The sequence below is a fragment of the Phascolarctos cinereus genome, unplaced genomic scaffold (assembly GCF_003287225.1).
Source record: "Phascolarctos cinereus isolate Bilbo 61053 unplaced genomic scaffold, phaCin_HiC Scaffold_3;HRSCAF=262, whole genome shotgun sequence".
Lineage (NCBI taxonomy): Eukaryota > Metazoa > Chordata > Mammalia > Diprotodontia > Phascolarctidae > Phascolarctos > Phascolarctos cinereus.
In genome coordinates this window covers 120788548-120802865 of record NW_027555736.1, presented here as the reverse complement: position 1 = coordinate 120802865, position 14318 = coordinate 120788548, and the positions used below count along the sequence as shown (strand labels likewise).

At 38.9% G+C, this 14318-nt stretch overlaps 1 protein-coding gene across 4 annotated transcripts in view; it reads right to left on the bottom strand.

The window, feature by feature from the left end:
- Positions 1 to 14318, bottom strand: part of NTRK3 (neurotrophic receptor tyrosine kinase 3) — a 471829-nt gene that overhangs the window by 322379 nt on the left and 135132 nt on the right. For all 4 annotated transcript variants that reach the window (XM_020964687.2, XM_020964678.2, XM_078151146.1 and 1 more), the window contains exon 4: positions 8088 to 8156. In XM_020964687.2, the coding sequence (XP_020820346.1) occupies positions 8088 to 8156 (69 nt within the window). The remainder of the gene's footprint in view (positions 1 to 8087; positions 8157 to 14318) is intronic.

The following is a 14318-nucleotide window of genomic DNA, read 5'->3' as shown; positions in this document are numbered from 1 at the left end:
GCAAGAAACACCGAAAAAAAGCCCATTTCATTTGTTGAAAAGCCTTAGGGTGGACCATCAAACAAATATGCCTCTCTTCTAACACCTTTTAAGGAATTGTGTATGGTTTTAATATATGTATGGAAGACATCTTTTAAGGTGGTATTTTCCAATATTGAATCAAATGCTTTGTAATAGTAAAACAACACTAAATGCTCTGAAATCTTGGACTTTTCAAGTACATGATTATAAATACGTGGTCTAGGAAAGCATATCATTTGCAAAAACCAGCCTATTCTCTTCTTATACCCTCATCAAATGTACCTACATATTTTTAGATCATTCTTAGAAAGATTTCATAAAGAGAGGAAATTAAAAACTTATCTTATACCATTTTCTCCATCACCTTTCTTTACTAGTAATTATGTCTGTGATCTTTTCTAGTATTTGGCATTTTCCCTCTCTCGGATCTCTTGAGATTGAAATCCCTCAGAGTCTTCAAAATTACATCACTCCTAACGTGAACCTCCTCTGTGAGTATGTGATCTGGTCCAGCTGTGCTTTGTGCCTTTGTTCCCTTTGGCACCATTTTGGCTACTTCATACAGCACATCAGGGACTGGGATTTTAGAGTCTAAATATGGTACCTTTTCTGTCATTGATAGAAAAAATAGTCTGTTAAAATACTTTTATAGATATGGTCCATTTTTATCTCATGGTTTTATATTTAATTTAATGTATATTAAAATAAATGTATATCTTAAATTCATGTTGCCCTTGGTGGACATTTCTTTCATTTAATAAGGAGATTAAACATATTCTGAAGTGGTTTGTAGGCTCATTTGGACTCTTCTTTATGGTGATTGATTAACATAAATTAAACTTCTCTAGATCAAATGAGACAGCACATGTAAAGTGCTTTGCAGAGTTTAACACATTATGTAACTGATACCTATTGTTATTGTTATTAGAAAAATATCCTAGTCTATTTCATTGTCTGTTCTTTTATTCACTTCCCATTTTCAGCTTTGGTAATTTGTTTAAATGAATGAAGTGTGAGCTGTTTTAATTGCATGGTATATATTATTATATATTTTTTTCTAATTTGATATCAATTTTGTCTTTGGTATAACAAGTCAATGGGTTTAACTGTACAGAGACAACTGATTGGAAGTAATTCTGACAATGGTAACCAGGCTATATTTTTTTGTAAAGTCAGCTTCATTTTTGGTGCTATTCCACAATGTATAATGTATACCAACTCACTTCTTGAAGAAAGTATTCATGATACATGGTTTTCTGTATAGTCAACAAGCCATTAGCCTGTCTTTCTTCTTAATCCTGAACTGGATTTTCCAACATATTTTTCATTGTTCTTCTTTCCTTATGCTCACTTTTGCATTGACGTTATGAAGCATTAAAGTATATGTTAATTCAATCTTTAGGGTTTTATGAAGAATTTTGTGGAATTTTCCTACCTCTTTATATTCTGCAACAGATGTAGGCACATATGCTACAATTTTTTTTTGTGGTGATTTTTCCCCACCAAATATTCATAATGAGCACTACCGTAAGAGATGTCCAAGTGTCTCGTGAAATGATAGTCCTTTGTTTCCTTTGGATGCACAATTAAACCAACTCTTCCAACTCTGTTATTTACCTCTCCAAGGAAAATTTGTGAGCCATACTTCCATTTAGTTTCAACTTACTTTTGTCTTCACTTATAATGAGAATGTCAATATTGACATCCTCTAGTAGTGTGTCAATTCATTGGTCATTTGATGGAAAATTGACATTTAGAGGACTAGCAGTTAACATTTATAGACTATGTTAAAATTTTGATTCTTAGCACCCTCTGCCTTCTTTTTCACCACTCTGCTACTGTTGCTGAAGAAGATGAAGAGGGCAGCACAGAACCGAGGGTGATTTTGCATTTTTCTTTGTTTCATGAATTGACATGAACAAAGAATTAATCACTGAGCGCCCAGCCCATTGGTGACGAGCCTTTGCATATTTAGATAGGCTGGTCCTTGAAAAGCCCATTGCCAGAACCGTACTCAAAGATTTCCCAGCATAGCCAATCTGCCAAAGCTTATGTTCCACTAGCATAGACCTTCAGAAATGAGGTTCACCTCCATTCTATGAGGAGGCTTTGGAGTGGGAATTTGGTAGAGGGTTCTGTAACTACCTGCCAAACTAACCTTGTATTTCTGTACATTCTTTGGAAGTTTCTCCTTACATGGGGTTGGTCTCTACATCACCATAACTAAGTTAGAGTAGATTCAGAACAGAAAACCATTACTAAGTCAGAGTAGATTCAGAAGAGAACAACATATCTGAGCTGAAAAGTTGTTCTAAACAAATTCACAGATCTTCCTAGAGGTAGAAAATTGGTTTGAGTGACTGACTCTGGAAGTAGTGCTATAGGTGAGATGTTGTATAAGGCATTCATTGGTACATAAAGTGATTTTAATATGATATTCTTATAGATTCCCAACTTGCAAGTAGCAGACCCAGCAATCACTGTGACTCCCTGAAAGGTGAGGGGACCAGGTGGAGAATTAAATAAGGGGTAAAGAAGGGCAAAGTAGTTAGTTATAATGATACTGCCCTTTTCTCTCCTCTCTATTAGCCATCCTCCACAAAATCAGGTCACTTGCAGGAGTTTCCCATCCCTGAGTTTCAGGGGCAGATCTGTAAGTAATAAAGTACAGCTTTCTTAGGCCTATCAATAATGTATGAGGCCCCCATGAATAATACAGCAGCAGCTGCTTCAGGGCAAAATTTACCAACACCCTTCCCGAGCACCTCAATGGCCCAGGGCCTAATCACAGGACCCAGGGGGCCTCCCACAAATTAACTCAGTCCAGTTACTGAATATGTTGTCCTGAACTAGACTTTCGCTCTCTGCAATGTGGCCAAGGCCATGACTGGGTGTTTAGAAAAACTGATTTTCCTGGAGTCATTATCTGATTTTCTTTTCTTTTTCCATAGCATTCCTGGTGCCAGTGACCCTCTTGGATTATGATTGAGGGTGTCAAGGCATGAAGTGGAGAGATAGGCATGCCATTTCATCAAACCTCATTAGACTCAGGGGAGGCAGGCTATATAACATGGGTTCACGAAGAAACACAGTTCCAGCTCTTTTAAGAAACCAGGAAGAGACACTGAAGCCTTCAGTTATGGAAAGATATCACACAGTTCACATTCCAGGACTTGGAGCCCTGAGCCTTCCATCACCCACTAGTCCCTGCCTATGCTGAGTTAAGTTCTAACTACATTGCTAGGTATCCCTGAGAAAGATGGGGTTTTTTTCCTCCTCTCTCTCTAGAAATGTCCAATTGTCTGACTAGTTTACCCAGTAAGGTCTTTTGAAGACAACTTTATTCATTGAAGGCAAGAACATTTATCTTGCTGAGCTAGCCCTCACTCTATTATCCTTCTCTCTTAGACCTCCTATCCTGGAATGGACAAGCAAGGGTCCAGAGTACTATGCAACAGAATTAATCTTAGCACCTAAGCATGGATTAAACAGAAATACTGACTGCCAATACTATGATATGTCCATTGAGGCAGAAGTCAAATGGGCCATGGAAATTTCTCCCTTAGTGGATAGTTAGACAGGTTCTTTGGGGGTTTTGGTCCAATTGCACTGCTAAGATAGGTACATACCTTCTTAATGATGTGGGAAAAGTCATGTTTCTCCATAACTATGGAAGAAACTTTGAAATCCATACCAGGGCTAGCTAAATTATAACCTGTTTAGGAAAAGAAAAACAGTCTCCTTTGTCCTTCCCTGAATAGAATTCTTGTAATGATGAAATTTCAGAGGAGACAAGGATCTCAGAAACTACCTAGCAAAATTTTTACCTGAACAGAATCCCTAACAAAGGTTCAAACAAATGGACAGCCATTTACCATTTATTTGACAACCTCTGGGTGACTATTTGTTAGATATATTGTAGAGGGAATTTTTCTTCCAGTCTATATCAGACTAGAGAGCCTCTCTGATCCTCTCCAAATGACATTCTATGGAGATGTAGGTAGTCCATTTCATTGCTGGGAAGCTTTAATTGTTCAGAAAAGGTTTGTGTCTTTTCCCTTAAATTGAGCCAAAATGTTCCTCCACCTAATTTCTACTCATTCCTTCAAGTTCTAATCCCTGGGGTCAAGCAAAACATATAATCCCTCTTTCATGTGATAACCCTTCATATATTTGAAGATGGTTAACATATCCACTTCCAGCTCTTCTCTTCTCTAGGGAAAACCTCTTCATGGTCTCAAGCTTTCTCATCCTGGTTACTCTCCTCTGGATCTTCTCCAATTTATCAATGTCTTTCCTAAAACATAACACATCAACACAATATTCTGAATGTGCTCTGACAAGTGCCAATCCTAGCAAGATGATAATCTTCCTTTTTTGGACACTAATACTGTAAATAAGTGGTAACAAACTCAGCCGCTAACCCAGGCACAAGGATCCAGCCACATATTGAAATGATCTATGTTCTTCTGCATTTTTATTTATTTTGTTAAATAGTTCCCAATTAAATTTTAATCTAGTTAGGCTCAATGGTTGCATATTTCACATCTATGCTATAAATACACTTAAAGTACAATGGCCTTTTTTGACAGTCAATCCACACAGTTGACTAACATCGTTTGCAATTGCCTCAAACCCCAGTTTCATTCCATGTGGAACATTATCTGGCCACATCTCCCCCATTATTTAGTAGTGCTGGGTTTTTGTTTTTGTTTTTTTTTAACTCAAAAGTAGGACTTTAATTTCTTTTAAGATCTAAAGAAAATAAAGATCTAAAAAAGACTCTATTCTTATAGGGAGAAAGGAAGGAAACATAATTTCAATACAAAATGATATTCTTAACTACCCAATTCCCATGTCACACAAGTCAAAAAAATGTCCCATGGTTCACCTCCTCAGAAACTGCAACCAAGAAGAGAAACCTTTAATAGTACCTGCCATTCATTAGGAGGCTATTAAGCTTCTTTGAACAAAGAGTACAGATCACAGCAAGAACAATAATAACTGTTCAAGGAGATTTGGAGAACAGCATATTTCTGAAGATACACCTCAACTCACTTCTTGAAGAAATGTTCATGATATGTAGGTTGCTGTGTAGTCTACAAACCATTAGTCTTCCTTGATTCTTAATCCTAAGCCAGATTTCCAACACATTTTTATCATCCACCACTTCTCCATTTTTGCATTGAAGTTATTCCTACTAAAGAATATGCAGATTTAATTTTCAGAGGCTTATGTAATTCTTTGTAGACTGTCTCTAACATCATCCTCTACAACAGATGCAGGCACAGCAGATGCAGATATAGTCTCCAAGAAGGGCTGTGAAAATTATCCCTTGAAAAGCCTTTGAGGAAAATTCAATAATTTATAGCATCTTTTTGCTTGGTGCTTCCTCTCTTTCTCCTCCTTCGATGTCTAGTGGTTCTTAGCTTTTTCCTGGTCCTTGACAATTCCTTTGCATCTCCATTGAGTCCTACTAATGCCTTTCATTCCTGTTCCCCTGCAGAGTAGGAACCATAATCATATTTTTCTTCTATTATCAGACTGTGTGCCAGAAATGGGAATTGTTTAGATTTTAATTATAGCCACAGCAAAAAGCAACCTGATCATTCTCCAGCCTGATGATAAACTTCATATCTAGCATGTTAATTCTTCCTCATAAATAGACCCCCCCACCTGCTTGATTCCTCCTCAGAGGGGTATTTCTTTGTTTAATTTTTTTTATATTTAACAATGTGACAAATAAAATACTCAGTGGACATGGTAGTGATAACACACTGACTTCCACTTGAGAAAATATCTTCATTCGTTCATAAGTCACTGATAGCTCACAGCTCTATTGATCACTGGTGAAGATGAATGCAGAATCCCATGATCCTCTGGGATAAATCTAACTTTTTTTTCAGTATATATCTATTGAACAACTGTTTCTAAAACTCCACAAAACAGGTCACCAGGGCAGCACACCATTGATTTCACGTCCAATTATTTTTCAGAAGAAGCACTGAACACTTTATCAATAATTCAGTAGGCTGTGGACTTTCGATGTCCCCAGAGAGATGCTATCCTGTTTCCCAGATGAGTGGGGCAGTGTCTCTGGAGCCCCAGTCTAGAAGCTCCCAATACAGATAATTCTTAACTAAATCACAATCTTCTTGATGTTAGTGACCATGTCTTATACCTGACTTCATTCCCAACCCGTAAAATAATGCCTTGTCCATGACAGATGCACAACAGATGTGTTAGGATAATTCAGACTACACAGACTTCTTTACTAAATTGAACGTGCAGCACATCAGCCCCTTCACCCTGATGAGCCTCGGCAATATAAAAGACTCCAGATTACACACAATAAGATTGTCATTGAAAAATTAGAGCCTTTTTTACTCAAATACAAGTGGAATATCAAAGTGTGCATACTGCTGAGCATAAGCATAGTATTGGCAAGAAAGCAGATGATGGGACAGTGGAGGATTAATCTCTTAAAGAATTAACATTATGGTGTAGAGAAAAGAACCTTAGACATACACTCATTGGACTTGTGTTCAAATCTCAACTCAGCTACTTACAATTGAGGTAACTTGAGGCAAACTGCATCAATTTTCACAATAGTAAAATGAGAGCTAAAGACCAGATAATCTCTGAGGTCCCCTCCATTTCTAAATCCTAGGTTTCTATGACAATTTCCTAAAGTCAATAGATCAAATTAAATAATACATCTTGCCACTAGTATCTTCAACATTTTCCTATTCATTTTAAAACCTTTCTATATTTGGTATTAATAGCACCACTAATTGAATCCTGTTTAGTTGTTTATAAATAGAGATATAGTCTCTAAATAATAAGCTATGGCAGGAGTCTTTAGTAGCATATCTGTGAATTTCAGAGATATATCACTAAAGATAGAAAACAAGACTACAAGGTCTGCTACAGCAGTATCAGGCACCATCACTCACCTAGTCCTCATGATCAAAGGTAAGATAAACCCTAAGAAGGAAATAACAAACTCTACTAGGATTTGAATGAAATGGCAGACCCTCTCAGGATCACATATGTTCCCTCTATAAATCAAAGTATACCTGCATTTTTCCAACCAGTCATTCCTGTGGGTATAGAAGAGGCTCTTGATCCTCAGGATCCTTGCAGACAAGTAGTGTCTACTTGGTGAGATGGAATAATGTAACACAGGATGTAAATATTCCCTTCCCTGCAAGCTGTGCCTCTCAAGGTATGATTATGACTCATGCATGCCCTTCAGTTCTGACAGATGGCGTGAGGAAGAGGTGAAGGGCCAGCAGGCCAGGCATGAGTCCAGAGCGCTTGCATCTTGGCAAAAACAATGGAGAAATTTACATTTTGAAAATTTGAGCTGAGGCATTTTACTCGAGTTATCAAATAAAAAGGGACATGAGTAGAATTCCCAGAACCCGGAACTCTGGATTCCATTCATAAGATGAGTCTTCTCCAAGGCATTTCTTAATTTATTCCATGATCAAAAATAATACTATTGACTCCATCATCAGCATTTGCTTTGAGTTACTTTTTCCAGAAGTAGTCATGCATCTCCATTCATCCATCTACTCTTACCCTGTTCCTACTGTAACCAATAATGTGCATTTGCAAGATGGCTGGCTGAGGTTAAAGATGTTGTCATCAGTCATGGAACAGAACAAAGCTAACTGCCAAATGCAGAAGAAGAGAACTGAAGACTAAACACATGACCTTGGCCTCATTAGCACTGTCTCAAACCACCAAATCTAACTAGCCACAGACCACTAAACCAGGGCCCACGTGGCAGCAGGGCTGTTAGCTTCTGAAAAGAACTCTACCTAAACATGGATTTAGGCAGAAAGCAGGCTATGTAATGGATCTCTTTGGCTCCCACTGGACATTATAACCTCTTCCTGTCCAGCCTGGTAGATGAAAGACTTCAGCACTGTCCACATGTAGTCTCTTAACCTTGCTTTCTTGCTACCCTGAGTACACACGTACATGTACATATACACATACAAACAAACACACATACGCATAGCCGCTTTTGAGAAAGGTCTTCAGGATGAACTTACAGTTCACGGAGACTCAACGTCTGGAAGAGTTGCCATGACAGTGTGGTAAGCCGGTTGCTGGAGAGATTTCTGCAAAATCAACAATCAAAGCAAAAAATAAGAAAAGGGTTTTGTGATGGATAATTCCCTCTATACCAAGCTCTAGTGATTTAACATCTTCCCTCCCAGGTTTATGGTTGAGAAGACTTTGACCAATAGTTGAGCCCATCTGTCAGGTCAGATTAGATTAAATTAGAGGCTAAGGAGGCAGGGAGGGGGAAGAAGAGTGGCAGTAAGAGGGGGGAAGGAAAGGGGTGATTTTTTAAAAATAATTTTTATAGGGGCAGCTAGATGGCACAGTGGATAGAGCTCCAGCTTTGGAGTCAGGAACTCAGTTCAAATCTGGCTTCAGACACTTGACATTTACTAACTGTGTGACCCTGAGCAAGTCACTTAACCCTGATTGCCTCACCAAAAAATAAAAATAAAAATATTTTTTATAAAATGTAGAAATAATTAAGGTGTTTTGATATTTCCCCCCAATCCTCCACCCTGAAGAAAATTAGGATTTAAGCTCTCGAAAGCTTATATCCTGGACACAGGTGAGGGCAGGGAAACCTGACACAAAGGGAAAATGATTACCATTTAAACCGTAATAGTCATCATCAGAAAGCATTTATTAAGTATGCAGTCACAGTTGTGAATGTTCCTGGGCTAGATACTAAAAATGATTTGAAATATGAAAGGGTTCTCCACAGTGAAGTAAAAACCCAAAAATACACACAGATATGAATGATGCCAATGGTCGGTGGTTGTTTTCAATCTCAAAGCCACTGGTGGGTGCTGAGGTTTCATCTCACCTCACTCCTAGTTTTAGTTGCCTTGTATCACCAAAAGCCCTCACATTCTATGACTCTCTGCTTTCATTCAATGGGAGGAATAGTGAAATCATAAGGAAGTATTTGAAAACGAAAAGTTTTAGAATGAAAGAATGGTGTTATTTAAGATGACTTGTATTTAATATATTATTGGCTGGCAGTTTGGACTTCCCATCTATATAATTGCTTTTAAGATACAGGGTACATTCTTTGGCTCGGTACTTAAAACCTTTCACAATCTGGATCCAGCCTATCTTTTCAGCTTGATTATACATTACTCCCTCTCATGCACTCTGCGCTCCAGCAAATCCAGACTGCCTGCTGTTCTCACCCTCTGGACAGGCTGGCCCCTATTCCTGGGATCCTTTCCCAGCTCACCTCCTCAGGTCTTGGAACATGTAGCTCCATCTCCTTCAAGAGATCTTCCTCTATTCCTCCATTTGTTAATCCCTTAGCTCCCCAGATCCCTGTGTATTTATTTTATTGCGTGTTCTGTGAACTCCTTGAGGTCAAGGATTCTCCCACTTCACATCTGTGTCCCCACATCTAGCAAAGTACCTGACACACGGAAAGTGCTTAAATGCTCGAATGTAATCAGTGGTCATTGTCTGATTGAAATCCAAAAGCTTTCTAACTCTAAGATTCTATAATTATGTTAATTGTTGGGTTTTTTTTTACTTCTAATATTAAGCTGATTAAAATTGAACACGACATCCTCGCTCTGCCACTAGTAACCTTCTGTGTTACTCACTTCACCTCTTAGGTCTCAGTTTTCCCCACCTACACAAGGAAAGTTTTAGACTAATTCAGGGGTGGGGAACCTGTGGCCTTGAGGCCACATGTGGCCTTCTAGGTCCTTGGGTACAAACAGCCTTTTGACTGAGTCCAATTTTTACAGAACAAATCCTTTTATTAAGGTATTTGTTCTGTGAAATTTGGATTCCGTCAAAGGGCCGCACTTGAGGACCTAAAGAGCCATGTGTGGCCTTGAGATTCCCCACTCCTGTGATCTCTAAATGTCCTTCCTATTCTAAAGTGATGTGATCCCATCAATCTTGCCAACTCCTTCCCATGCTACAAATAGATAGAGAATGCCAGATATAACATTGTTGACCAAGATCTCTCAGATAAGTTGTTCACAGACCAGAATATTATGTTTATTTATACTATACAGAAAATATTTCTTGTCACACATCACTCTTCTCAGCCACAACCTTTCATAATGGGTACCTATAGTCATCAGCAGATATGTCTTAAAAATAATCATTAGCCTTGTGATTAGAGAGAAAAAAAAACACCCAAGTGTTATTGCTCAACAAGTTTTCATGTGAGAGCCCTTAATAAAGGTAGCAGATGTGAGTGGCTGAGAAAGTGTCAACATAAGCACCATCTAGTCATCTAATAATCTACTGATATGAATAAGCATTAGCCCTAATATATAATGAGAAAGAGATTTGCATAGATAGATAGATGTGTAGATGCTAATATATCATATTTATACGCATATACTATATATAAATGACTATAATTACAGACATACAATGCATGAAAAATTTAAAACTAAAGAAAGTACAAACTTCCAGAGGGGAAAAAAAAGGTTTTTGGAAATTTTTAGTAAGGAATAGAAGGGACACTCACAGTCTAAGTAAATATTCCAACTAATTAATCAGATTGGCCTAAGACTGATGGAAAAGAGATAGAATAAGAAAACATTTTTCTTCTTTGTTTCTTATTCATGTGTGTGTGTGTGTGTGTGTGTATGTATGGATATGTGTATATGTCTATCATGTGTGTATTCTGAGTTGGTCAACAGGCCAAGAGAAGGAATCTATCAAGGCCACTTGCAGAATTACAGAGAAGCTCATATTGCACAAACAATCTTTGCATGTTGTCCCCCCATTAGAACGTGAGCTCCTTGAGGGCAGGGACCACGTTTTAAATTTTCTTTGTGTTCTCAGTTCTTAGCACAGTGCCAACAAGGGCTTAATAAATGCTTATTAGTTGAGTGATTGATTGATTGGTACAGATCATGTCCCCTGTAAGACTTAGTAGATGGTGTTCATGAGTTGCCGTTACCAAACAAATCATTACCCTATGGCCAACCCTTAGATGATGAGACTTTCCAAACTTAGCCAAGTAGGACCTGTCACAAGTTTAGCTCTCCTGGCATAGGAAGGCACAAACATTTATTAAGCACCTGCTATGCGCCAGCCACTGGTCTAGGCATTAAGGGTTCAAGTACAAAAAATGAAACAGTCCCTAATCACAAGGAGTTTATGTAGGGGAGACAATAAGAATATAAATAAATAATGCACAATATAAATATGAAGTTAATAAATAAAATACATACAAAGGAGTTAAATACAAAGACTTTTAGAGGGAAAGGAGCTGGAATTTGGGAGGATCAAGAAAGGCTTCATGAAAAAGATAGTGTTTGACCGCATCTTAAAGGAAGAATGGGAGTCTTTGAGGCAGAGGTGAGAAGGGAGCACACTTAGAACCTGGGGTCACTTCCTTATCACAAAGACTCCTAGGATCATAGATTCACAGGCAGAAGGGACCTTAGAGATAATCAATTCCAATCTCCTCATTTTACAGCTGAAAAAAACTACGTTCCATGTAAATTCAATGACTTGCCTAAGGTCACACAATTGGTAAGAGAAAGAAACATGTCTCAAATACACCTCTTTCTCTCCTCTGACACTGCCACCACTCTAGCATAGGTTCTCATCACCTCATGCCTGGATTATAGCAATAGCCTGTCAGTGGTTCTGCCTGCCTCAAGTCTCTCTCAACTCCAATCCATCCTCCATTCAGCCACCAAAGTACTTTTCCTAAAAAGAAGTTTCAATCATGTCACCATCCCTACCATTCCCACTCCAGTGGCTTCCTATTGCCTCCAGGAACAAATACAAAATTCTCTGTTTGACATTCAAAGTCCTTTGTAACCTAGCCCCCTCCTACTTTTCCAGGCTTCTTAGACCTTACTCCCCAAGCCCTACTCTTCCATCCAGTGACACTGGCCTCCTGGCTGTTCCACAAACAAGACACTCCATTACTTGGCTGCAGGCATTCTCTCTGGCTGCCCCCCATGCCTGGAATGCTCTCCTTCCTCTGATCTGACTACAGACCTCTCTGGCTTCCTTTAAGTCCCAGCTAAAATCCCAGCTTCTACGGGAAGCCTTCTCCTACTCCTCTTAATTCCTTTGCCTTCCACCTATTAATTATTTCATATTTATCCTATATGTACTTTGCTTTGTATAGATTTATTTGCATGTTGTCTTCTCCATTTGATTGTAAGCTCCTTGAAGGCAGGGACTGACTTTTTTATTATTAAATTTTATTTTTAATTTATGGAATAAAACAAGAATTTCCATAATGTAGTACAGTAATAAAGATGATTGCACATGAAACTGCAAATCTACTCTGTAACTTGCAATTCCTTTCAAATATATAACAAAATTATCAAGCTCCAACATGTATCACTTTCAGGGACTGTCTTTTGCCTCTTGTTGTATCCCTAGCACTTAGTACAGTGCCTGTCACATAGTAGGTGCTCGACAAATGTTTATTGATTGAAACAGGATTAAACCTGGGTCCTCCAACTCCAAAACCAGCATACTTTCCTCTGTATCATGCTGTCCCATCCCACAATATGGTTATCAAATGAGGGCTTTATTGGAGGATTAAAACACAAGAAAAGAAGAATTTCTTTTTATCCTCCATCTCCAGCCAGGAGAACCCTCCAACAGAAGCTTCCTCTTCTCTATTACCTCACTCTCTCCCCCAGCCTGAGGAATAATAGTCTCATTTTACATGCCCTGACATTGTGCAGAGACCTTACTATACAATAATGGTATGAATTACTTGGGACTCCAAAGACACCCCGTGATAACATGCAAGAAATACAGCCCATATAAGTTATTCTAAGAGCATTGACTCCATTGCAAGGACCATGGATGTGATTGCTTTTAATTCTGCTGAATCTAACAAAAGTATCCTGCCCAACTTCTAGAGCAAAGCTCTCCCTGTGCTCAGAATGAAGGGTTCTTCCATCTATCTCTGTCCTACGCCATAGCCTTTCTTAAACAAACTCTCCCTTGTCACAAGACCCTAGGCAATCCACATTACTTTGAAAGACACCCCTTTTCTTTTATGAAACCCTGAAGAACCCAATGGAGATTCAGTGCCAAGTCCCACTGAAGTAGAACGCTACAGGGAGCATCTGTGCCCCTTAAGGGAGAGATATGCAAAAACAACAACCCAGAGACTGTGAGGCCAGGGGACAAATGAAATGGCAGCATTCCTCCTTTCTGAGAATGAGAAGTGAGCAAGAAGAGAGCAGGGAGCAAGGAGGGAGTACAAACCAGTGTACAGGCTGCCAACAATGTCCTTTGCAAAGGTCATGTTTTGCTACATTAGGCAGAAATGTCAAGTGAAAATTGGATTCCAAAAGAAAAAAAATAACAGGCATTACATGCAAACAAAGAATAAGAAATAGCATTATACAATTTAGGATGGGTAGCCACTACATCTAGCTTACCAGGATGAAGGATGAGGAAAGTGGCAACTCCTAGTTGTGTTTCCCAAGGGAAGCTCTCTTGGTACTGTAGACTTAGAGCTTCAAGGGATCTTAGAGATCATAGTCCAAGCCCCTCATTTAATAAATGGTGAAATTGGAGCCCAGAGACATGCAGTAACTTCTATAAGGTCACACAGCCAAGTGGCAGAATCATGATTTGAATCCGGGTCCTGGGATTACAGGGTCATAGGTCTACAACTGGAAGAGACCCCAGAGCCATCTAATTCAACACTGTCATTTTACAGATGGAGAAGCTGAAGATGTTCCTAGAGGTGAAGTGATTGTGGCTCAGTACTAGAGGGGACATTTGAATCCAGCTCTGACTACAAAATTAGCACTCTTCCTTTTTCATTCCTTGTCTGTTATCTTCCACCCTCCACTCCCAAACATCCACACCAATCCCAAACCAGAGAAGAAATGTTCTGTTCGATTACTCTGGCTTTGGGGTTATACTGCATCTCCCATCTCCACTTTCCCTAGGAATTCCTCAGTCATTATCACTGCCCAGCCTTCTCTTCTTCCTCCTGATTCTTTGCAGTCTGAAATATTTCTTCTTAGAGGTAACTAGCTAGTGTAGTAGATAGAGTACTAGACTTGGAATCAGGAAGACCTGAGTTTAAGTCTGGTCTCAGACACTCACCTGTGGCCCTAGGCAATTCACTCGACATCACTCAGTCTCAGTTTCCTCATCTGTAAAATGGAGATCATCATCATCATAGCACCTCCCAGAATTGTTAGGAGGATACAATGAGATATTTGTAAAGCACTTTGCAAACTTTAAAGTGCTATATT